The sequence below is a fragment of the Xenopus laevis genome, chromosome 9_10L (assembly GCF_017654675.1).
Source record: "Xenopus laevis strain J_2021 chromosome 9_10L, Xenopus_laevis_v10.1, whole genome shotgun sequence".
Taxonomy (NCBI): Eukaryota; Metazoa; Chordata; class Amphibia; order Anura; family Pipidae; genus Xenopus; species Xenopus laevis.
In genome coordinates this window covers 48,140,190-48,166,572 of record NC_054387.1, presented here as the reverse complement: position 1 = coordinate 48,166,572, position 26,383 = coordinate 48,140,190, and the positions used below count along the sequence as shown (strand labels likewise).

General features: G+C 43.4%; 1 protein-coding gene and 1 pseudogene across 1 annotated transcript; one reads left to right on the top strand and one right to left on the bottom strand.

Annotated features, from left to right (window-relative positions):
- Positions 1-1,308: 1,308 nt before the first annotated feature.
- On the bottom strand, positions 1,309-5,843 carry LOC108701813 (annotated as a pseudogene).
- A 620-nt stretch (positions 5,844-6,463) lies between these two features.
- On the top strand, positions 6,464-18,458 carry jmjd6.L (jumonji domain containing 6 L homeolog; the record flags this gene model as incomplete). The annotated part of the gene is given in 6 exon segments (NM_001092479.1): positions 6,464-6,633; positions 14,124-14,512; positions 15,664-15,950; positions 16,031-16,166; positions 16,388-16,526; positions 16,804-18,458. Coding segments are annotated over 6 exon segments (1,212 nt in total). The 3' UTR covers positions 16,936-18,458.
- Between the last annotated feature and the right edge of the window lie 7,925 nt (positions 18,459-26,383).

Sequence of the window (26,383 nt, the reverse complement as noted above, 5' to 3'; positions counted from 1 at the left end):
CAATATTTCAGGATGCTTTTTGGAATTGTCACTTTCTGTTTCCATCTTACAAGGCATTTCATTGGGCTGTTGGGATGCTACGTGATCATTGATGTTTGCAGGGGTCTGTTAGGATCATGGTCTGCTTAAACTGCACAGATAAACACCTCCAACCTTTTCTACAGTAATCTGGTTACACATCTTTATAGCCTAGTGGCATATGCAGGAAAACGTGGCATTTATCTGTACTGTTCCCTTAATCTGAGCACGATAGCTCGGGGTCCTGGAGGCTGGTAACACACCAGTTGCATCCTATCTCTAATTCAGTGGTGTAACTGCAGTGGGTGAAATAGGTGGGTCTATAAAGTGCACTAAAATTTTGTATCAGGGATGACTCCCAAAATTTCTGCCATATGGGAGCTCTGGGGAAAAATTTGCATTGTGGAATGGCCCCCAATATTACAACACATGCTACATTTTAGTTGCCATGGGTTATTTAATATGAAGGCACTTGTGTAAATGCTGCAGAGTGCCTCAACGCTTTAAAAGGGCTGCTCTATCCAAATATAGATACAGGCAGTCCTCAAGTTACATTCAACCGACTTACATACAACCCATGCAGAGACTTTTCCAGTAATGTACTGTGGTTTGCTTGGCCTTAGCATTTAGCTTTAATAAACCACCTGCCCCAATCCCCTCTGGTATGTGTTGTCTACTGCAGAACACAAAGGTAAAAATAAATAGTATGTTAAGACACATCTGTCTTGTTGCTAGGGATGCACTGAATCCTTCGAAAGATTCAGCTGAACCAAATCCTAATTTGCATATGCACATTAAGGATGGGAAGGGGAAGACCTTTTTTACTCTACTTTACAATGTCATGCGATTTCCTCCCTGCCCCTAACTTGCATATGCAATTTAGGATTTTGTTCGGATTCGGTGCATCTTACTTATTAAATGCAACAAGATGCACAAGTGCATGCATATGTTTCAACTTGCATACAAATTCGATCTTAAGAACAAACCTACAGATCCTCTCATACGTAACCCAGGGACTGTCTGTAGTCTCTAATTTACACTTCACTATAGCTGTGTACCCTTCTGACATTTTGTAAAGACTGTTTGGTGACTAGGAAGCTTTCCTGTAAGAGGCTAAAACTTTTAACCATTCCATTTGAGGAAAAAGTTGTACATTTAGCTATACAGTTTCATGAGTAACAGTAATGAGAAGTATTTTACCTGACAGCCTACCTCACAATGATAAGCATCATACTAAAGATGTTAATCTAATTTCTGAAGTCCTGCTACTCAAATTGTTAGGGATTTTTTTTATTGATATTTATAACGTTTCAGTATGATTAACCTTTCATTTTATGATTCCCCTTTTAAGTTACCCAGATGTATTTTTGGTTGGCTACTTATTGGATGAGTATAATATATAAACCCTGCAGCAACAACACAATCCTAAGGGAGAAGAGTGTTGGCCCACTGTATAGCTTCTAAACTTAGGCACTGTAAATAAACAATGAGTTTAGATTTAATTTTAATGTGATTGGAACTCTTATAACCAACCTTGAAATCAACTGCTTGTGCCATTATAGTCCTGAAGGGAGTCTGGGTCTCATTGGAGGAGGGGGAACTACTTCCAACATAATGAGTGTGACTTGGGTTGTGGTTTTTGCATCACAATAACAAACCATTTTATACTGCCAAAATGTAATACTTAACCCTGCTTGTAAAATGCATTTATTTATAATTTCACAACAGGCTGGATAAAGCTAACCTTTACAAAAGTGTTCTTTTAAGTTGGACAAACATGCTAAAAATTTGTAACCAAGTTGTCCGATCAATTGAGCATGTTCAGTCATGTAAGTGGGCAACATGCACACAAGATTTTTCCATGCAAGCAGTAGGCGGCGTGACTTTACCTGCATGGTAAATGCACATGTGAATAAGGTATCTATCTGATCCCATGTGTGAGGGATGTAACTAACCAATAACTTAAGTCCCGTTTTAAAGACCTATATGAAATCATATACCGTTACCTTCTGACTTGGTAAGCGGTCCAGAACTCAGCCTGTGACGTCCTCTCTGTCAAAGTTCACGGTTAATAAGATATCTTCAAAATCTAACAAGGAATTACATTTTATTGCTATTTAAAGGGTTAATCAATGAAGCATTTCAGAATTTTCTAGAATGGCCAATTCTAAACAACTTTTCAATAGGTCTTAATTTTTACTTTTTTATAGTTTTTGACTTATTTACCATTTTCTTCTGACTTTCCAGCTTCCAATGGGGGTCACGGACCCCCATCTAAAAAATAAATGCTCTAAGGCTACAAATGCATTGTTATTGCTACTTTTTATAACTCAACTTTCTGTTTCATATCCCAGTCTCTTATTCAAATCAATGCATGATTGCTAGGGGACTCTGTTTCATATCCCAGTCTCTTATTCAAATCAATGCATGTGATTGCTAGGGGACTCTGTTTCATATCCCAGTCTCTTATTCAAATCAATGCATGATTGCTAGGGGACTCTGTTTCATATCCCAGTCTCTTATTCAAATCAATGCATGATTGCTAGGGGACTCTGCAATTTTAGCCATCTGTTTGCTAGGGTCCAAACATGAGAGCTGCTGAATAAAAAGCTAAAAAACAAATAAAAACTGAATACCAATTGCAAATTGTCTCAGAAAATCACTCTACATCCTACTAAAAGCTAACTCAAAGGTTAACAACCCCTTTGTTGATTTCAGTATGTTATAGAATGGGCAATTCTAAGCAACTTTTCAATTGATCTTAATTATCTATAGTTTTTTTTTTTTTTAGCCTTCTTTTGACTTTCCTGCTTTTAAATAGGGTCACTGACCCTATCTAAAAACAAAAGCTCATTTATTGTTATTTTTTATTACCCATTTTCTCCTATTCCAGTCTCTTATTCATATTGATGCATGGTTGCTAGGGCAATTTGGACCCTAGCAACTGGATTGCTGATTTAAAAAGGGGACATTTATTTCATACTTAATAGCGTGTTCTAAAACTGCGAATGGAGTGCTGCTGAATACAAAAGCTAAATAACTCAAACCCCACAAAAATGTGAAAAGCAATTGCAAATTGCCTCAGAATATCTCTCTCTACATCATACTAAAGTTAATTCAAAGGTCAATAACCCCTTAATGCGGGGGTTCCAGCATTCACTTTCCTGCCTTACCTTTGGGTTCATAGAAGACATCTGACCCCAAAATAATGTCAATCAGTGGCAGATCCAGAACATCTGAAGATATTTCCCCTCCAGGTCAGACCAATGATGGGAACTCCGACAATATTATTCATCTTACAGCTGCGCACACAGTTTTCCGAGCATTGTGGCATCTCTGCTGAGTCAGAGCGAATCACTTTGGCACCACATTTAGCGGCCAGGGAGACTCACACCGGCACCAAACTGGAAGGATATAGAATGATGCTCAACACCTCTGGAATGACTTGTCACCCAATTCTACATGGAAGCCCATGAGGCCCAATAATTACAATGATAGTTGTTCATTTACCTCCAACACCCTTTTGTTTGCCAGATTTTTCTGATGACACTAGAGATACTGCACCAGGCCAGACATACATGCCATATTGACATTTCAGCACCTGAAAAATGAAGGGATTACAAGTGAATTATTTATGCATAAATTAGATTGCAAGCTCTGCAGTGCAAGGGTTATTGCTCCCTTTAATGCTGTCTTCGCAACATTGTTTCTTGAATTGCATTTCAACAAAGAAGAAATTTAGGGAACAAAGTGAAACAAAAGAAAAAAGGGAATGCCTGCAAGTAAAGTTAAGTGAGGGCTGCAAAGGTGATCTCAAAACATAAAGTTTACAGTGACAGACTGATATTGTAGACTAAGGTCTTAAAGGAGAACTAAACCCTAAAGTAATAAAAAAAAACCCTACTCTACCTAGACAACTCCTCCCGTGAACTCCGCTGGACAGAATCTGCACGGAGAGGTAACACCTAGGCTGGTGGGGAGGGGGGTGTATGCAGGGTAGGGTTTTTGGAACTTTGGGGTTGAATTCTCCTTTAAAGGGGTTATTAACCTTCAAACACCTAGTTGTTTTCAGAAATAATGGCTTTTTTCAATTTAGAAACAATTTTGTGATTTATGATACAGCAATGACTGATTAAGGTACATTGAATAAGCTTCTTTAAACAGGTGGGTTTTTAAGGAGCATTTGAGTTTGGAAAGGAGAAAGTCTGACAGCTCGAGGCAGAGACTTCCAGAGAAAAGCAGAATGGGCAGAAGTGATGAGAGGAAAAGCGAGGCGAAGATCAGAAGCAGAGTGAAGGAGAGTATTTGGAGATCAGAGATGAAATATAGGGAGGGGCTTCACTGTTAAGGGCCATGAATGTAAAGGTGACCATAGACGCACAGATATTATCATAATGAATTTTCATACGATATTCGGTGAGTGTATGGTGGAAAATGAGCCGACAATATCGGCAGAAGACTTGGATATTGGTTAGCTGGATGGAAATTTTTGATCGGGTGCCACTGCAGGCACCGATGTGTAAAAGAAACGGATCCGCACACACACCGATTAGTGCAGTCAGGGATTATCCCCTTTTATTCATTGATGAAGGGTGGGTGTTCCCCCCCGAAACGTTGATGTTTGGTGGCTGAATAAAAGGGGATAATCCCCGACTGCACTAATCGGTGTGTGTGCGGATCCGTTTCTTCTACACATTGGTTGCTGGGGGACCCGGCCGGGTCAACGGAAGGAACGCACCACCAGCTTGCAGGATTGGTGAACTACAGGTGTGCGGTAGGATAATTACATTGTACTGAAGGGACCCAAACATCAGCCATTGTTAGTGCTGAATCATCAGATACAGGTAGAATTCTATTGTTGCTACCTCTATATCTGACGATTCAGTGCTACTTGTGTGTATTGAAACAAACTATCTTTCTTGGAAAGAATTTTTCCAAGAAAGATCGTAGTTTGAATTTGATTCTAGAGGAGATTGGGAGCCAGTGAAGGGACATGCATATGGGAGCAGCTGTTGTTGAGTGGTGAGATAGATGAATGAGTCTAGCAGCCACATTTAGGACAAATTGGAGAAGGGCGACTTGCTGAAATACCTTTGAGGAGTAGGTTGCAGTAGTCAAGGCGGGAGATGATAAGAGACTGAATAAGTGTTCTGGTTGAGTCGGAACTGGGATATGGTCGTATTCGGGCAATGTTGTGCAGTTGAATACGATGAGATTTTGCAAGTGTTTGGATGTGTGGAAAAAAGACAGATGTGAGTCTAATATAACTCCTAGTGGGTGGCATCAGCATAAAATGATACTGAAATCCAAACGACTGAATACATTTCAGTAGTAGAAGTAGTAGAGGGAATAGCAGAGGGCTTAGAACAGAGCCTTGAGGAACTCCAACAAAGAGAGGGAACCTTTACCTTTCAGTTTACTTTTAGTATGTTATTGAATAGCCAATTCTAAGCAACTTTTCAATTGGTCTTTATTATATATTTTTTTATAGCTTTATCATTATTTACCTTCTGACTCTTTCCAGCTTTCAAGTGGGGGTCACTGACCCCATCTAAAAAAAATGCTTTGTAAGGCTACACATGTATTGTTACTTATACTTTTTATTGCTCATCTTTCTATTCAGGCCCTCTCCTAGTCATATCCCAGTCCTTTATTCAAATCAGTGTATGGTTGCTAGGGGTAATAGAATTGACATCCCCGCGCCTAGCCCATCTTGTTTACATAGCCCGCCTCTTCAACCCGCGCCTGCAGTCCAGCACGTAGCCCATGGCACTTTGGGGCTCTATCCAGGAAGCACCTCTGGAGATGGTCACACGCTGACGCATCTCGTGTTCGACTTTCCTTTCTCTCCCTGCACGAACGTATAGACCCGATCCGCGGCTCGCTCTCTTCCCCCTTTTCCAGGGATTATACAGAGAAGGACCCCCGACCGCGCAGCAACACGTGGGGTTGTAGTGTCGCGAAGTGGTGACGCATAATGCGCTGCGCGGCCTCCGTTAGTGTCCATCTTAGTACAGTCGGCCAATACTTTATCCCATTATCTTACACGTTTTCGCCTTACTGTTTTCGAAAAAAGTGCTTCAGGTGAATCTCACGCTTTCAAATATATAAAAAAAAAAAAAACACCGAGCACTCTTACTATGGCCGTTTTTAAAGCATTTATATAACGCACACAAGTCTCTAGTATGGAGATAAATTATCATCCAACTCTTTTTCAATGGTTACCATAAGTTAGCGGTGTGTGAATCTATATAGTAAGCCTGTGGTCATATCACATAATGTTACGCTACCTTTCCCATTGACTCCTGACCCACTCAATATGGCGCCCACCCCCAACCATGCCTCCACAAGTGCCGCCTCCTAATCCTCTTCTCCCATTGCCTGAGCGAGACTGGGGCGGTGACGTTTATCCAATGGGAGGAGAGGGGTTGGGCGTGAAGCTGCTGGAGGGATTGTCGGGACAGAGGTGGTCAGGAAACACCGGGGATGAACCACAAGAGTAAGAAGCGCATCAAGGAGGCGAAACGTAGCGCCCGGCCCGAGCTCAAGGACTCGCAGGACTGGTGTCGCCATAATTATTGCGAGGTTTTCTCGCTGAACCCCAGTACTGTGCGGGTGAGGAAGAGTAGGGGACTTTTGTTCCTGGTAGCCATTTCGTCTTACCCAGTAGCCCATACGGAAGTAGGAAGAGCCCACCTGGTGCACATCTTTTTACTTGCTGAGTTGTAACATCAGGTGCAGCTTTAGAGTTGCAGTACCCTCACAATTGGGGGTGGGGTCAGATTGGCTAATATTGATCACAGCTGTATTTATTGGAACAGGGGCCACTAAAGGCTGAGGCCCCAATGATAAGCAGTTAACTGAAAGACAACTCCAAGCATCCCCTGGCAGCCAATTATATTCAGAGGCAGAGTAACAGGACCCCTGTGTCCTGCCAAGGGATGTAGAGCTAGTTAAAGGAGAAGGAAAGGTTAAAACTAAGTAAGCCTTATCAGAAAGGTCCACCTAAATATACCAGTAAACCCTAAAAGTAATGCTGCTCTGAGTCCCCTGTCAAAAGAAACACTGCATTTATGCATACGGCCTACCTGTCAGTGCAGGACGTATGGGGTTAAGTTCTCCTCTCTGGAGGCAGGACAAACATGAATGAATTTTAGGCTCCTCCTCTTCCTGTGTCTCCTCCCATCCTCAGTTTTTTGTTTGTCCTGCTCGGAGGCAGACATATCTCCTACCTCCTCATTATTTATTATTTTATTTTTTATTTTTACTTATTTTCTTTTGATTCTTCTTTCAACTACAGGCGAGCTCGTTTGTAGGTGAGCCCCCTATAAGGAGTGTGCTCCCTATTTAATTGAGCCCCAGTACTCCAGCACTGGACGTCCGTCCTTTACAGCTAGCCAGTTTGTCTGCCTAACTGAGGAGGTGAGCCCCTCTCCTTGAGAGACGATGTGTGCTCCCTCCGATTTATCCTCCCTCTCTCTCTCCACAATGGCGCCATCATTGCGCTATGCCCTGTGTGAGCCCTACAAGCGCGCTCCATTCAGAAGGGCCAAGGCCTTATACAGGCACCAGAGAGAGGTTATGGAGGACCGGCGTTTACTGTTTAAGCGCGTCACTGGCTTACTTCCGGTTTAGCGGTTCGCGCCCTTAGCGACTTCCGCTTTTGCCTGCACTTCCGCCACTCCAGCGTGTCACGGCGAGTACCTGATTCAGGCGCATTACCAGTAGCGGCGCTTACACCTCTAAGCAATCGGACTGTACATCAGCCAGCTAAGTGGTTCTTTACCCTACTAAGTTATAATGGCGCAATCTAGAGCACTAGCTGACCTAATTGATGATTTTTCTGCCCAGGATGGACAGCATAAGAAGCACTCTAGGCAGACTAGGAAGAGGCATACTAGGAGAGAGACTGCTGAACACTCTTCTCCTCCTCGCCTACATAAAATTACTAAGGCCAGTGTTATTGCTGATTCTGATATTGAGGTGGATCAAGTTAAAGTCCTCCCCAATATAGTCATACCACATACATCTCAAGATACTACTACTGTTCAACAATTTTCTCCAGGACCATCTACTCCAGTACACAATTCACCACAACCGCAGCCACCCAGTTCAGCTTCCAGTGGCCCAAGTACAGACCACCAATTTTCTAATTTTATGGGATGGCTACAGACACACATTGATGCTTCAGTACAGCAGGCAGTGTCAAAGCGGCCACGACCAACAGTTAAGCCCAAATCCATACAACCCTCCACTCTATCAGGAGTTTCAGAGTCCGACACTTGCTCCGACTCTACCAGTCACGATAGTAGCCCTTCCGAGTCAGAAGATTCTAGCTCTGAAGAGGGTCATTCTCAAAAGCAACCAGATGATGTTAAATTGCTGATTAAATATTTGTGTGACACACTCGAAATTAAGGAGACTCCAACTCCTAGATCTAAAGTGGATAAGGTGTTAGGCAATACACCAAAAAAATCTAGATTCTTTCCAACCAGCAGATCTATTACTCAGATTGTTTCTGAAGAGTGGGCTGAACCAGATAAACGTAGTACCATCCCACAAAAATTCCTATCTCGCTTTCCAGTAGCGGACGAATTTAAACAAGTTTGGGACAAATCTCCCAAAGTAGATTCAGCTATTGTCCGCTTATCTAGATCTACAACTTTACCATCAGAAGATGCGGGTACTTTTAGAGACCCTATGGACAAAAAGATTGAGTCAGCCCTTAGACGTGATTTTACACACTCAGCAGCTATCTTAAGACCTGCATCAGCATCCCTCAGCGTAGCACGCACGGCTCGTTTCTGGTGCCAAGAGTTAAGTAAATCTCCTTTAGGCACACACCCGGAAACTTCTCAAGCACTGGATAAGATTAGCTTAGCCTTATCATTTCTCAGCGATGCTTCTCTAGAAATCACCAAATTAACTTCCAGAGCGGCAGCAGCTTCCATCACAGCTCGTAGAGCCCTGTGGCTTCGACAGTGGTCGGGAGACGCAGCATCCAAGAATAGACTGGTCTCACTCAAATTTGAAGGTTTACAACTATTTGGCCCAGAACTAAAGCAGATTATTTCCGAGGTAACAGGAGGGAAAGGATCCTTCCTCCCTCAGGGAAAGAGGCCACGCAAAGATAGCTTCGGCAACACACATAGGCGTAACTTTCATCATCGTTCAGGAAATTCTTACTCCAGAACAAATAACAGAAACAGGCCCACATCGCTCCAATCTTCTCAGAGAAAGTTTAAGCCCTGGCAGTCGCAACAGAAGCCAATCCGCAAAGGGGGCCCAGCCAAAAGTCAGGATTCCTGACTCTCCACTAGTACCTTTGGGAGGCAGACTCCAGGAATTCGCCTCAGTTTGGAGAACATCTTTCTCAGATTCCTGGACACTCAAGACCATCGAATTAGGCCACAAAATATTTTTCAACAAATTTCCCCCAAGAGACAGATTTGTCCCATCCAAAACTTCATCAAACCCAACCAAGGCAGCAGCCATGATTGCTATCGTACAGGATCTGCAGACCAAGGGAGTAGTTACTCAGGTACCTCCAGAAGAGCATTTCACAGGTTTCTACTCAAACCTCTTTTTAGTATCAAAAAAGGATGGGGGGTTTCGTCCAGTCCTCAACCTACAGCCACTCAACAAATTTATCAGATACCAGAGATTCAAAATGGAGTCCATTCGTTCCATCACAACAGCTATTCCAGTAGCAGCATTCATGACAAAGGTAGATCTCAAGGATGCCTACCTTCACATCCCTATTCACCCAGACAATCACAGATTTCTCAGATTCTTTTTCAATCACCACCATTTTCAGTTTCGAGCCATGCCTTTTGGTCTCACGTCAGCTCCCAGGATCTTTACGAAGGTTCTAGGGACTCTCATAGCCAAGATTCGTTCACAAGGAATTCATATATTCCCGTATTTGGACGACATTCTCATTGTCGCAAACTCGGTCGACGATTCCAATCAGCACACGCAAACTTGCGTTCAACAATTACAACAGCACGGATGGATCATCAATTTCAAAAAGAGTATTCTCACACCCACTCAGTCTCTACCATTCCTAGGCATGATAGTAGACTCAGTGAAGCAACGTCTATTCTTGCCATCAGACAAGATAGTCCGAATCCACTCCCTCATTCAGGCTATACCAACAGACAGAATATCTGCATTCACGGCCCTTCAACTTCTAGGCCTCATGGCATCGACTATAGACGCGGTACCGTTTGCCAAATTCCACATGAGACCCCTACAAAGGCAATTCCTACAACAGTGGAACAAGGATCACCAGGATCTTTCACAGTCAATATCCCTTCCACCACGGGTACGCGGCAGTCTACTTTGGTGGTCGCAGAGGATCAACCTGTCCAGGGGCAAGCCCTGGCATCTACCACAGCCGCTTGTGATTTCCACAGACGCCAGCCTCACAGGCTGGGGCGCAACTTGGCAGCATCAGAGTTGCCAGGGACTCTGGAATCTCCAGAAGCAGCAGCTTCATATCAACATCCTAGAGATACGGGCCGTACTCAATGCCCTCCTTTACTGGTCGACAGCATTTCAAGCGACTCATGTTCGCATACAGTCCGACAACAGCACAGCAGTTGCCTACCTGAACAACCAGGGAGGCACCAGGAGTGCAGCAGCGATGGCGGAGGTTTCGAAGATAATCAATTGGGCACAGGACCACTCAGTCAGCCTCACTGCCATTTACATCCCAGGTATTCAAAACTGGGAAGCGGACTATCTCAGTCGCCACACACTGGATCCAGGCGAATGGCGGTTGAAGCCTTCAGTCTTTCACCTGATCACCCAGAAATGGGGCAGACCGTGTGTGGATATCATGGCTTCCAGACACAACAAGCAGCTACCACGCTTCTTCTCCAGGATCAGGGATCCAACGGCGGAGGCTGTCGACGCATTGGCTATTCCCTGGCACTTCAAGATGGCCTATGCGTTCCCTCCAATACCAATTCTTCAACGCACTCTCACAAAGATCAAAGAGGAACAGGTTCTGACAGTATTGATAGCTCCAGCCTGGCCAGCTCGCACGTGGTTCGCAGATGTAATGACATTACTAGCAGATCATCCATTTCGTCTACCATTACTTCCGGACCTCCTAACACAGGGCCCATCTTGGTACCCGGAAGTCCACAGGCTGAACCTGACGGCTTTTCTGTTGAATCCCATATCTGGAAGCAGAAAGGGTTTTCACCTCAGGTAATTCGAACTTTGCTAGCGGCACGGAGTTCCTCCACGTGTAGAACATACCACCGTATCTGGCGTATTTTTTTCTCCTGGTGTAGGACTCAGCATATCCAGTGGAAGGACTGTCAATCCCAGCAGATTCTAAACTTTTTGCAAGCCGGCTCGGACTTACAGCTTAGTGTTACTTCTCTCAGAGTGCAGACCTCAGCGTTAGCGGCACTTTTTCAGATACAGTGGGCATTACTACCTGAAGTAAGACTTTTTTTCCAAGGTCTAAACCGTCTAAAACCACCAATTAAGAACCCTGTTCCGTCATGGGATCTCAACATAGTCCTTGAAGCTTTGCAAGCTCCCCCCTTCGAACCAGCTCAGTCAGTAGATCTAAAGTTCCTCACACTTAAAACAGTGTTTCTCCTGGCTATAGCATCAGCAAGACGGGTATCAGAGTTGGCAGCCCTTTCCTGTAAACCTCCTTGGCTCAAATTCCATCCGGATAAAGCGGTCCTCCGCACAAACCCAGCATTCCTACCTAAAGTAGTCACTGCTTTTCATATCAACCAGGACATCGTCATTCCAGTCCTTCCAACGCAGGAGCCAGAGGACCAGTCGCAGCACAGTCACTCTTTAGATCCAGTAAACACTCTTAAGATTTATGTTGACCGATCTCAACTCATTAGAAAGTCAGATGCCTTGTTTGTACTTTTTGGTGGACACAGAGCTGGTCTACCAGCATCAAAGATATCCATCGCCAGATGGATCGTGGACGCTATTTCTACAGCTTATACTAGCTCAGGGAGGTTTCCCCCCTTGTCAGTTAGAGCACATTCCACTAGGAAGGTCAGTACCTCTTGGGCCTACCGACAGGAGACTTCACTTGAAGCTATTTGCCAGGCAGCCACCTGGGCATCTCCTCATACATTTTCAAAGTTTTACAAGTTTGATGTTTTCCATGCTCAACAGTCTGAGTTTGGCAGGAAGGTGCTACAAGCAGCAGTAGCACGTAGTTAGCTTCCTGATAGTTATTCTACTAAGAGTTTTTTACACACATATCAGTTATTGTTTTTTCCCTACCCTATTTCGGACGGCTTTGGGACATCCCCATACGTCCTGCACTGACAGGTAGGCCGTATGCATAAAAGGAGATTTACTTACCTGGTAAAGCTCTTTTGCATAGGCCGTACTGTCAGTGCAGCATCCCGCCCTTTTTGTGTGGATGCCGGTTGCTGCCGATCATTAGTTATGTTAGGGAGTTAGTTCTGTCTACTCTATATGTCTCCTCACAGACTTTGCAAACAACTGAGGATGGGAGGAGACACAGGAAGAGGAGGAGCCTAAAATTCATTCATGTTTGTCCTGCCTCCAGAGAGGAGAACTTAACCCCATACGTCCTGCACTGACAGTACGGCCTATGCAAAAGAGCTTTACCAGGTAAGTAAATCTCCTTTTCTTTCTTTCTATTGTGTACACATGGGCTTCTGTATCAGACTTCCTGCCTTCAGCTTAAACCTCATTGCCCTGGGCAAGAGCATGCTCAGTTTGCTCCTCTCCCCCCACCCCCCCCCCCTTCTCTACTGTAATCTGAGCCCAGAGCAGGAAGAGACTCAGGCAGGAAGTGATGTCATACCATGTTAATACTGCAGCTCCTATCCTAAAGAAACAGAGAGTTTCTAGAGTTTTTTACTCAGATATGGTAAAACATTCTACAGAATAAATATAGCATTCTAGCTTGCACTATTGCAGCTAATCTATTGGCAATAAAATGCCTCTATAGCTTTCCTTCTCCTTTAAAGGGCATGTAAAGTCCAAAATAGAATAAGGCTAGAAATGCTGTATTTTGTATACTAATTATAAACCTGAACTTACTGCACCACAAGGCTAATCTAAAAAAATAATTTATGCTTTCAAAGTTGGCTACAGGGGGTCACCATCTTGTAACTTTGTTAAACATCTTTGCAAGACTAAGACTGTGCACATGCTCAGTGTGGTCTGGGCTGCTTAGGGATCGTCATAAACAAAGCTGCTTGAGTTCTGCATGGCTGGGAAGTAAGGCGGGGGCTCCTCCTGCTGTTCATAAGTATGATTGTTTCCCTGCCCAGCAGTTAGGGACCATCTGACAATTCCTATCCACAGCAGTAAATGAAGGGAGAATTTCACTGCATACAGTCAGGTTTCTTGTAAAAATGGTACACATTTTTTGATTAAAGTATATTGGAGATGGCTTTCTTTTTCATTAAAGAAAGTAAAAATGGGATTTTATTTTTTTGCCTTTACATGCCCTTTAAATCCTGCCGGGCTCTGTCTTAATCTGCTGCTTTTTAGCTTCAAATGTAAATGCTGGCTAGTTGCTAGGTGCCTACAGACCCTAGCAACAAGGCCGTGTTTTGAATGACTGACTGAAAGACTTATACGGGAGGCCACAAACAGAAAGACCTGTGATAATAAATGAACATCTAGCCAAAGACCAAATCTTCTTTGTGGTTACCAAGCGTTGTGGCCCCAGCACATGGTAGCCCAGACTATCAATCTCTTTATCATACTTATTAATAATTACATGTTGCGCTTCCCCCTCAGGGTAATGGCACATGGTGCAGTTTTTGCTGCTGATGTTATCATTGAGAACAGGTGATACAACTGTGTAACAGACACATGACTTGGTATAAGGGTGATGGCACATATTGAGATTAGTCACCCGGGACTCCCCAGCAATAGTGTAGATTACCGATGGGAAAACACATGCGTTGCTTCGGTTTTCCAAATTAGCAGGAGATTAGTTACCCACGATAGAGCAGATGTATTTTGGGCGTGTAATCTTAACGTGTGCCATAGCCCTAAAACATCTGAGCGTGCTTTAAGGATGTTTATTGTGATTGAATTAATCCCGGCACATTTATCTGCAGGATAACGTTGAGCGTGCGGACGATGCGCACCTCTCCATAGAGGAGTTCATTGATCGCTATGAAAAACCCTACAAGCCAGTGGTTATTGTCAATGCCACCGCTGACTGGCCGGCCCAGGAAAAATGGACCCTGGAACGGCTGAAACGCAAGTACCGCAACCAGAAATTCAAATGCGGGGAGGACAATGACGGTTACTCTGTGAAAATGAAAATGAAGTACTACATTGATTATATGGAGGGGACGCGGGATGACAGCCCTTTGTACATCTTTGATAGCAGCTATGGTGAACACCCTAAGAGGAAGAAACTGCTGGAGGATTACGAGGTGCCCAAGTATTTCCGTGACGATCTGTTCCAATTCGCTGGGGAAAAACGTCGCCCTCCATACAGGTAGGGTTAGGGTCTCTTAAAGGATTATGTTGGATAAATGTAGATGAGATAAAGGGAAAGTATTGTCAAGCCAACACTGGCTGAGAAAAGTGATCATAGGAACACCGCTGTGCATAACCCAGTTTATTTGGCAAGCACCCTCTCTAGTATCACACAGAATCACATGGTATTTGCGTCATGATGGAAATGCTGCTGCTTATTATGTATGTCTGGGACAGACTGTAGTTATCCTCCAGCTCATTAAAATAAATCTTTGCTACTTGCATTTCTTCTTGGAACCACTGCAAGAAAGTGGTGGCACGTGCTATGACATTTTTGTAGCTTAACATATCAGTTCCCAGAGATAGTAGACCCCCTCCTTTTCACATGACATCCTTTTTCCACCCCTTAAACTTCCAGAAACCGGTATGCCAACTGAGGGATTCTGGGAATTGTATCTTTAAACCGACTTTAAAACGTATTACTTCTAATGTGTAAGCCCTCCTTAGCAAATAAGTGATAATTTGTTATCCAGAACTGGAGGATGGTTGGAAGGAGTGGCCATATCCGCACATCTTTATATATTTATCTTTGTTGTTTTTGGCTAGGTAAACAAATTCAAATAACTCTATATTGTGACAGCAGCAGGAGTAGTTTTCTTAAAGGGATACTGTCATAGAAAAATATTTTTTTTTTTCAAACGCATCAGTTAATAGCACGGCTTCAACAGAATTCTGCACTGAAATAATTTTCTCAAAAGAGCATACAGATTTTTTTTTATATATTTAATTATGAAATCTGACATGGGACTAGACAGGGGCAGCTGGAAAACTGACAATGTCATGTGACTTGTGCTCTGATAAACTTTAGTCACTCTTAACTGCTGTACTGCAAGTTGGAGTGATATCACATACATTCAGTCACATGAGCAGGTGAAACAACAGCCTGCCAGAAAGCCGTTCCATCCTACATGACCAGGCAAAATAACCCAAGATGGCTACCTACACACCAATATTACAACTAAAAAAAATTCACTTGCTGAGTGAATTATTTGCAGTGTAAAGAGTGTAATTTCAAAATAAAAATACATCATCAAAATCATGACAGAATCCCTTTAATTAGACATAGCCAATGGTTCACTAAACAGACTTTTATGCGTCTGCTTCCATCAGGTGGTTTGTGATGGGACCGGCACGTTCTGGGACTGGAATTCATATCGACCCATTGGGTACCAGCGCCTGGAACTCTCTAGTTCATGGGCATAAGCGTTGGTGCCTCTTTCCTACTAACACACCACGGGAACTGATCAAAGTGACACGGGATGAGGGGGGGAATCAGCAGGATGAGGCCATCACCTGGTTCAACGTTATTTATCCTCGCACACAGCTTCCGTCATGGCCGCCTGAATTTAAACCTCTAGAGATCCTGCAGAAGCCTGGAGAGACCGTGTTTGTGCCAGGTAAGCAAGCAAGTTGCTATTAAAACACAAGGTGTGAGATTCCCAGAAACAGCCAAGTGACTGTATTGTTTCTTGCACAGGAGGTTGGTGGCATGTGGTCCTCAATTTGGACACAGCCATTGCGGTTACCCAGAACTTTGCCAGCTGCTCTAACTTCCCTGTAGTTTGGCACAAAACAGTGAGAGGGAGGCCCAAGCTTTCCAGGAAGTGGTACAGGTGAGAGCGGGGATACGTGGCCTAAGATCGAGTAGGATTGGTCATATCCTACAGATCATCCAGAGTGCCATAATTATCTTGTTGCTCTGTAATTGGGTCTACCCAGTACACTTACACATAGCAAAATATAATCTGACTAGTTGTTATGGTTTGCTGCTCCTTGTAAGCAATAGACTCTACATTATATCCTACATCCTTACAGTATATCTCAATACCAACAGGATTTTGAAGCAGGAACGGCCAGAGTTGGCAGCACTTGCAGATACTGTAGACCTGCAAGAAGCCACGGGTATTGCATCAGACTCTTCCAGTGATTCTTCCAGTTCCTCTTCTTCCAGCTCTTCCGAGTCCTGCTCAGAGGTGAGACCTTTCTGTTCTGCCCATTTTTGAACTTAATATAGGAACCCATAAAACTACCCTTAGGGTAAAACTATACCTAGCAACTTTAAGCTGGCACACACTGGCTTTCTTAGCATGCATAGTTACCACTGGAACTGAGATACCCAGTGTGATGTGAACTTTAGGACTAGACATGAATTTGAATGCTTGGCACTGCAGAGTGTTCACTCTCCTTTCAGTGTTCCTGCTCTTTAAGGAACCTTCTCTGCTTAATGACCTCTGTATTTTTGACCTTCAGGATGACTTAAGTTCTGGAGCAGAGATGATGTCCCATAGGAAGAAGAAGAGGAAAATCTGCAGCGTGATGGAGAACGGGGACAGCACTACACAAGACGACTGTGTGAGCAAGGAGCGTAGCTCCTCAAGGTGACACAAGGTTCCAGGGAAAGCCAAGCAACCATTGTTCTCAGATGTTCTTCAAAGGATATGGTGACTCCCTCTCCCACCCTTTTGCCCTGTGCTGCTACACACCTGCAGAGCAAAGCAGACTTGCTATTTTATATTAGATCACAGACTGTCTTTAATAGGCTGGAATACATGGGATTATCAGTCTTTTATCCAAAAAATGTGATGCCTTTTAGGACAAGACATTTCTTCTTTTTGAAGTTTGTGGGCTCCATCTCTCCTTTAACTCCACTGCTTTATATCAGCCACCTTGCAAGCACACCGCAGATATGTAGCCTTTTTATCAATATTCTTCCTGTATTCAAGGATTAACAGCTACAGCTTTCTGCCAATGGAAGCTTTGCAGTGTCTTAAAGGAAAGAGAATGTCATCAATAGAATGTTCCCTTAATGAAGGGGAATGTCCCGTCAAATGACTAATTTAGCTCCACTCAATGTTGGAGTGCTCTACCCCTGTATTCCTTCTTTTCAGATCAGGTGGTAGACAGCATATTACCCAACCTGCCACAGGTTGTTAAGTCACATATAGTCCAAAATGCTGCTGCACACTGATAAAGTGAATCAATTCTTTAGTTGTGCAATTTTATTGGCTCAAACAAAGTAGACAAGGCAACATTTCAGACCTCGCAGGGCCCTTTATCAAGCGGGCCGAAATGTTGCCTTGTCAACTTTGTTTGAGCCAATAAAATTGCATGACTAATTTAGCTGTCCCTCAGCATTGTCAGATACTTCCTGAAGTAAATGAGTGCCATGTTTTTGGAGCAGCATGTACAATTAGTACGTTTCTAGTTGTGTGTCTAGGAATATAAACCCAAAAATCTTATTTGAATAATGAAAGAAAATACCACTCTAAGCAGCTTTCCAATATACATTCATTACAAATTCTCACCGGTTTTGAAGTTATTTGTAGCTATAACTGCAGTATCCATCTCTTTGTTTTCTCTGCACTTGTGGGTCTGGCTTTTAAAGCAGTGTAGAAGGCAGCAGTTGATTAGTAGACCTTTGAAGACTCATGCAAGGCTAACTTCTTCTACATTGTTTTAGGAGTCAGAACCAGTGAACAGAAACTAGCAGTAGCAATGCTATTTACACACTTTAAAACCAGTGTAAACTGCTGTATATTGGGCAGTTGTTTTGAATGATGTTTTTGTATTGCTGGGGTTACATCTCCTTTAACAATAGCTTGGACTTAAAAAGTGCTGTACTCTGAATTGTAACACGGTAAACCACCATTTTGTATATCCAGTTACCTGTAAAGCCAAGCTTTTCCACCTGCAGCTCCGATTTACTGCATGCCGATAATCCCAGTGAATTCTTTTTAAATGGATAAATCCTGATTGAATTTGTGGCAGAATTGCCTTTAATATCACTTTAAAACTGAGATTTTTAAAGTCTGTGATTGCTCTGTTAATTTAAAACTGTAATTTTTCTCCTGTTTTTTTTTTTAATATATATATTTTTCTCTAACAAAAATAAAAGACAGACCGAATACCCTGTGGCTCTTTGTTGTTTCTCTTGCATCTGCTTTGGAAAGCCTGCATTGTGTTAAAGGACATGTAAATTCTACATTTTCCAACCAGTTGGGCATATCTTCCCCCACCAAAGCCACATAATTTGTGCTGCATATACCACCTCCATTGTCAGCACCATCACATTTTCCCAAAACAAATAGCCGTTTTCTACCAGCGGCCATTTTTCCTCTGACACATCATCAGAAACATCTTCAAACAGGACACGTATGCTGTAAAGTTCATGCAATGCTAAATGCAGGTTTACACAGGCACAATATACTTTGATACAAAGTTCTGCTGTAAGTTCTACTGTAATAGTTAAGCTGAACTCAGGAGAGGTGGCACAGTGGGTTAGAGGAGGAGAAGGAATTCTAACATCCAGAGTGGCAGATATCTAAAGATTTCAGACAGGCTGTTCACTGATTACATTTGTGTGTGTGTGTTGTTTACATGTCCTTTAAAATGGCCATATTTGGTTGGGCTGTTTGCCCAGTTTTAACAATACGGATGGACTGAGAATTATTGGCCCTGATGATGGTTTGTCCGAAAGGAAATGGAGAGGAGCCTAATCTTTTCCTCGCTTCCTATTGTTTCAATCATTTGGGTGGTTGATCTAACAATTCGAACAATAGAGAATTGATCACATGATGTATGTTCACTCATGGTATCTGTCAATTCAGAGTACTGTATGGGTTGGCCAATGTACAGCCATCTTTATCCAGCGATTTCCAGTGGATTAAATACTTCAGACTGAATCCATGTATAATCAGACAACAGCCCCCCTATTGAAATGCCCTTAGTTGGGCCCCTCATGTTCTGATACAGCCTACGCAGCACGCTTATTCCATTTAACACTTTTATACTGTAGTATGTTTGCATCAATTTGGGAGAACCCTCCTTGAGTGGCTCTGGGGCATTTTGCCTGCTATATTTTTAATTTTTCCTTACTCCCACCTTTCGCCAATGGAAATGTCAGTACTGGTAGTATTTATGTGATGCTGGTTTGAAAATAACCCTGTTTTAATTGAGTGAGAATCACCTGTGTCGGCGTGTTTATGCTAAACACACAGTAACAAAAAGGTTAAATCTATGTGCTTAAATACTCCTATATTCTAGCTCCCTTGTATTATTAGCCCTGTACCTGCTCTGCTGGACTCAGATGCTTAATTGTATCTTGAACAAAGCACATGATGCAACTCATACAGTAACTGACACCAAAACACACCTATTGATGTCCCCACAGACTGTCTGTGCATTAAACCAGCCAATCCCTGATCAATGTTATTCCTGCAAGGCAAACATTACCTATAGTACTCCTTCATTTTCTATTTCAAATGTCATCCACTCCCTGCAGGAAAATAGCAAAGAAATGGATCTCAATGCTCAGAAAAAAAGGTAGAAGGCCTAAACAAGAATCAGAACCTGCAATGCAAAAAGAGATCGACCCATTATGTTGGCTTGTACAAATCAAAACAAATGAACAGCATGATCTGCTCTAGGAATAACCCCATCAGGTCTTGTTTATCTGAAGGGGAAGCCATAACCTGCTGCACGCCTCACTTCCTGGTTGTCCCTATGTAGTAGAAGGCAGCAAACTAGGCACAGAATGAGGGAGTGGAGTGCAGGTGAAAATGGTTTCCCCTGGCCAGCTACAAAAGCAACACACAATGAGATTTACTTTGAATGTGATTTATAATTATAACAAGAATGGACTATTTGCCTTCATTCAGCAAAAAAAGAATGAAAGCCATAGGCCGGCTCTAAGGCCAATGGCACACGGGTTAGTCCCTCCGTTGGCGTTTCAATGAGAAACCAACCTGTGTGCCGTAAGCCTTGATCACTTGGCTGTTTCTTCTCTGAGCTATTGTTCTGTAGTTTCTCCAGAGACACAGTGTTTGCTAAAATATTTGCCCATGTGAACACGAGCAGCCAGGCAGAAAAATTATTAGTATGTAGTTGTGACTCCAGAGAATATGTAGCAATGCTGCTATGGCCAGGTTACACCATACTCATACGTCCTAGTCCTTGCACCATATAGCATATGGCTCATTGGCTCTACCTGTGCCCTAAACCAAACATTCATGCATAGCAGAAAAGCTGATGCTCGCTGGCACCCACCCAGTCATGCCCCCAGGAGATGGTCTATCAACACTGACTTTTGGTCCCTTTAGCTGTTACACTCCATGACTGCCAGAAGGTGGCGCACCTGTTGGAAGGTAGTAAGTCACTGATCCATAACCATGTAAAAGTTGGATGCTGAAGGCTGTGTTTGTATACAGGTCTTGGAACTCCGAGGTGACGTCTGATATCCTCATATTCTGCGGCTGGGCGTACTGTATTTATTATAATTTACAAGTTTGTTAGTCAAGTGACATCACTAAGCTCCAATTATAACTGATGACATCATTAAGCACAGTTTATAAGCATATACAGTGAAACCTTAATTTTACATCCCCTGATTTTAAGTTTTCCCTCATTTTACATTATTGTTTTGTGGTCCCACCTATATAGATATTATGCATAATGCATTTCCCTGATTTTACATTTCCCTGGATTTTACACCATTTTTTTTCTGGCCCCCTGAAATATGTAAAATGGGGGTTCTACTGTAATTTACAGAATATTCATGGCTCTTGTGTATTATTATATAACTAAACCAAAAAATGTAACAGCACTCTCAGGCTTTGCAAAAAATCCCAAACTTCATTACAAAAAGATTTTGGTCTATTTGAAACTTGACGCCAGAAAAACGTCATGATGACATCATCACCAGTACAATCCTCTTTGATTATAGTATGCAAGTGATCCCTTAGTGCAGGGATCCCCAACCTTTAGAACCCATGAGCAACATTCAGAAGTAAAAGGCGTTGGGGAGCAACACAAGCATTAAAAATGTTCCTGGGGTGCCAAATAAGGGCTGTGATTAGCTATTTAGTAGCCCCTATGTGGATTGTCAACCTACATTGAGGCTCTGTTTGGCAGTACACCTGGTTTTTATACAACCAAAACTTGCTCCAAGCCTGGAATTCAAAAATAAGCACCTGCTTTGAGGCCATTGGGAGCAACATCCAAGGGGTTGGAGAGCAACATGTTGCTCACGAGCTACTGGTTGGGGATCACTGCCTTAGTGGCTCCCGATCATCTGTCCTGCCCTGGCACAATGCAATTCTGTATCACAGTGCTGACTTCTGTGGTACCGAGGGCCAAAATTTTACTGGCCTATGTGGTGGAGGGCCGATAATGGAAGTCAGTGTTGGCCACTCCCCTTTTAAACCACACCCACTGTAAACCACACCCATGTTACCACCACAACTTTTAAGATCATATCCACATTAACGGTGGTAGCACACCAAAAAACCAAATGGTTGGTGCTCACTGCAGAGAAATCCCTCATCACTCATATGTGAAAAATTGAAGTCATGTTAAAACATACCCTTATATCTATATGCCTCATCCTCCCCTGTGGATAATACAACAACCCCCCAACACATGATTAAATGCCTTAGGGGCCCTTAACAACAATTCCCAAATGCTAACAAACCTCTAACAGGCTTACATCCCACAGGTAGCATAGGGCAAGCAGAGAATGGCATACACAAGCAGCACTGGGCAAGCAGAGAATGCAGAGCCGGGCACACTGGGTGGGCGCCCTAGGCAACCTGGGGCGACACTGCGCCGGCTGTGTGCGCGCATGCGCAAGTTGACGCTGGCGCGCATGCGCAAATTAACGCCGGCGCGCATGCGCGTGTTAACGCCGGCGCGCATGCGCAGAAGCGTCAATCGACGTGCGCACATGCGCAGAAGCATCAATCGCGCGCAGGAAGACGGAGAGTGAGAGGACCGGACATGGGGTAGGCGACAGAGCAGGTACGTGCCTGGCGCCCCCCCCCAGCTTTGCGCCCTAGGCACGTGCCTACTCTGCCTACCCCTAGTTCCGGCCCTGAGAGAATGGCACACACAGGCAGCACTGGGCAAGCAGAGAATGGCACACACATGCAGCACTGGGCAAGCAGAGAATGGCACACACAGGCAGCACTGGGCAAGCAGAGAATGGCACACACAGGCAGCACTGGGCAAGCAGGGAATGGCACACACAGGCAGCTCTGGGCAAGCAGGGAATGGCACACACAGGCAGTACTGAGCAAGCAGAGAATGGCAGACACCAGCAGCACTGGGCAAGCAGAGAATGGCTCACACAGGGAGGGAAGGCAGAACAGAGCAGGAGACAGGGAAACCTACCGTTGTAATATGTACTACATACAGTGCCCCATTAGCATTTTGTATAAAGTGTGAACAGATGAACAATGTGGACAGTTTTAGTCTGAGTCTCGGGTAGAACAGTACAGGTTTTTAGGATGTGAACAATAGAGGTGTCACAAGTGTGAACAATACAGGAGATAAATCTGAATTTGAGGTTTAAACAATGCAGGGGCCAGTTAATCTCTGTAGTGATACCTTTTAAAGTTTGTATATGGTAAGCAGACACAGCATGTGGGGGGCCACAGAAGGGGGATCAAGGGCTGCATGCAGCCCTTGGGCCGACAGTTGGACAGCCCTGCTGTATCGTATTAAACTAGGAAGTTCTGTTTTTAACACTACACTATTTTCTTGTAGGGGATTTTATAAAATAATCAACAGATTCTGTATTCACTGTATTCATTCACTAAGGGGCCACTTGCATATTATAATCACAGATGATTGTATTTACTGGCGATGATGTCACCATAATGTTTTTCTGCTGCCAATTTTTAAATAGCGCACCGGGTATTTAAGTTTGACTTGCCACATGCATTTTATCTTAAAGGGATACTGTCATGGGAAATTTTTTTTTCTCGAAATGAATCGGTTAATAGTGCTGCTCCAGCAGAATTCTGCACTGAAATCCATTTCTCAAAGAGCAAACAGATGTTTTTATATTCAATTTTGAAATCTGACATGGGGCTAGATATTTTGTCAATTTCCCAGCTGCCCCAATTCATGTGACTTGTGCTCTGATAAACTTCAATCACTCTTTACTGCTGTACTGCAAGTTGGAGTGATATCACCCCCCCCCAGCAGCCAAACAACAGAACAATGGGAAGGTAACCAGATAGCAGCTCCCTAACACAAGATAACAGCTGCCTGGTAGATCTAAGAACAGCACTCTTAGTAAAACATAGTAAAAACCCATGTCCCACTGAGACACATTCAGTTACATTGAGAAGGAAAAACAGCAGCCTGCCAGAAAGTATTTCTCTCCTAACGTGCAGGCACAAGTCACATGACCAGGGGCAGATGGGAAATTGACAAAATGTCTAGCCCCATGTCAGATTTCAAAATTGAATATAAAAAAATCTGTTTGCTCTTTTGAGAAATGGATTTCAGTGCAAAAGTCTGCTGGTGTAACACTATTAACTGATGCGTTTTGAAAAAAACATGTTTTCTGATGACAGGATCCCTTTAAAAAAGCTCTGAGCACAGACCGAAACATTGATCTTGAAATATATATTTTTCCCTTTCGTCCCCTTCGGCAGCAACCATGAGATATATTTTGTTCCCTGACTGGTAGGACAAGCAAAAAAAGAGTTAACAACCTCCTAGCCACACCTATAAGTAGGAGTTACCTGAACAGTCCACAGTGTTTTTCTTGTCCTAGATGGTAGGTAAGCAGAATTACTTCTAATCCTGTTGTTTTCTCTCCTCTTTCTTTAGGAACAGCAGAAGGAATGTTTCCAGGTCCCCAGGGGACTTGAAGACCGTAGGATCGACTGCCCAAGGGGCAGGAGATCCGGGGAAGGCAGGACGCGTCCCCAGGTTGAGCCGCACTAAAGCCCGGGTAGTCTAGGGCTGCCCTAATCCAAGATGGCGGCCGTGTAATGGGGCGCGACGCTAAGAGCGTGCGCGGAGTGACCGCTGAATCCTCTGACGTCAGACGCAAATGCGGAAGTGAAGGGATTTAACCGGCGGTTTGAATTCTAGTGGCACCTAAGCTGGTTGCGGACTTAGAATTTTGGCGTGTCTCCCTGCCTAGGCTGCAGCCTCCTGGTTAGGCTGTAAGGTAGTGTGAGTGAGGGTGATGTTGGATAATGAATTTATTTTACTTAACCAGATTCTTACTGAAGCATGTTTTTCTGTTACAGATGTCCACTCCTGCTAGAGAGGATTCGAATGCTAAAAGACTTAAGAAGTCTAAACATTTGCAATGTAGAGCATGTGATCAACCTTTCCCTGAAGGCTATGACAAGAGATTGTGCATGGACTGCATGACGTGTATTGCCAAGAAACAGGGTTCGGAATCTGTACCCTCTACTACCTGGATAAAAGATTTTATAAAATCTACAATGCAGGAGATGATGGCAGAATTACAGGATTCTAGACTGCCAGAAGGTCCTATGGATTCTCCAGTATTGTCAGGAGAAGATTCATCCTCGGAGGAGGAGTCTCTAGCATTATTTGCAACAGAAAATACGGCTAGACTAATTAAGAAAGTTAGATCCACTATGGATTCTTGAGGAAATAGAAGCTCTACCCTCGACTTCTCAGGTTTCAAAGAGGTCTAAAACTTTTCCGGTACATTCGGTCATGAAAGAGCTTATGAAAAGAGAATGGAAAGAGCCAGAAAAGGCACCTACTATAACTAAGAGACATAAGCTTCTATTCCCAATACAAGAGGAGGAACTACAGTCCTGGGAAGCTCCTCCCAAGGTGGATATAGCGATAGCTAGGCTGTCCAAAAAGACTGTCATTCCTGTAGAAGACAGATCAGGATTAAAAGATCCAATGGATAGGAAGGCAGATAGTATTCTGAAAAGATCTTACACCGCTGCGGTGGCAGCATGTAAACCAGCTTTGGCAGCTTCGGGAGTGGCACGCTCCACTAGATTCTGGTTGAAGCAGCTGGATGAAGATATCACTAACCGCATAGCTAGAGAAGAGTTATCTAGTTCTCTTTCCAAGATCAGTATGGCTATTGATTTCCTATGTGATGCTACTGTGGAAGGTGTTAGAAGAGCTAGAAGAGCCTTATGGCTAAGAAATTGGTCAGCTGACGCAGCTTCAAAAAATAGCCTATGTACTATGGCTTTTGAGCCAGGACATTTGTTTGGTGTCGAATTGGACAAGTTACTGGAATCTTTGTCAAGTTCTAAGGGTAAACGTCTGCCGCAGGAGAACTTTAGAAGGAACAGGAGATCCTTTTTTAGAGCTAGAAGATCTCCAGTTCGTGATTCAGAATCCCAGAAGGATAAAAGAAAGAGAGACAATGATTCCTTTCGACCCTTCAGAAAGACTCCATTCAGAGCTAACAAGGGAGGAGATAGACCATCCTTCCAGAAAAAGAAGTCGTCTTTCTGACGCCAGAAGTGCTCTTCCAGTGGGAGGAAGATTACGGGAATTTTTTCCAGAATGGGAAGAGACTATTACAGACAGTTGGGTCCTTCAACTCCTGCAGCTAGGATATCAGATAGAATTTCAACGGTTTCCACTACAAAGATTTATTCTCACTTCCTTAGCCCAAACAGAAAGACAACTGGCTATCGAAGAAGCAATTCTAGTATTCCTAGATTCAAGGGTACTCGAACCAGTTCCTTTTGGGGAGAGGTTCCAGGGAACCTATTCAAAGGTGTTTTTAGTGCCAAAACCAGACGGTAATTTCAGGACCATCATAGACCTACGGTTCGTAAACCAGTTTATCAGGAAAAAATCTTTTCGGATGGAGAACATCAGATCGATAAAGAGTATCATAGAGCGGGGAGATTATATGGTTTCTTTGGACCTCAAGGATGCCTATCTGCATGTACCCCTCTGTCTGGCTCACAGGAGATTTCTACGTTTAGCGGTAGTAATCAGGGGGTCAATGGTTCATCTGCAATTCAGAGTTTTGCCTTTCGGAATAACAACAGCACCCCGAGTGTTCACCAAGATA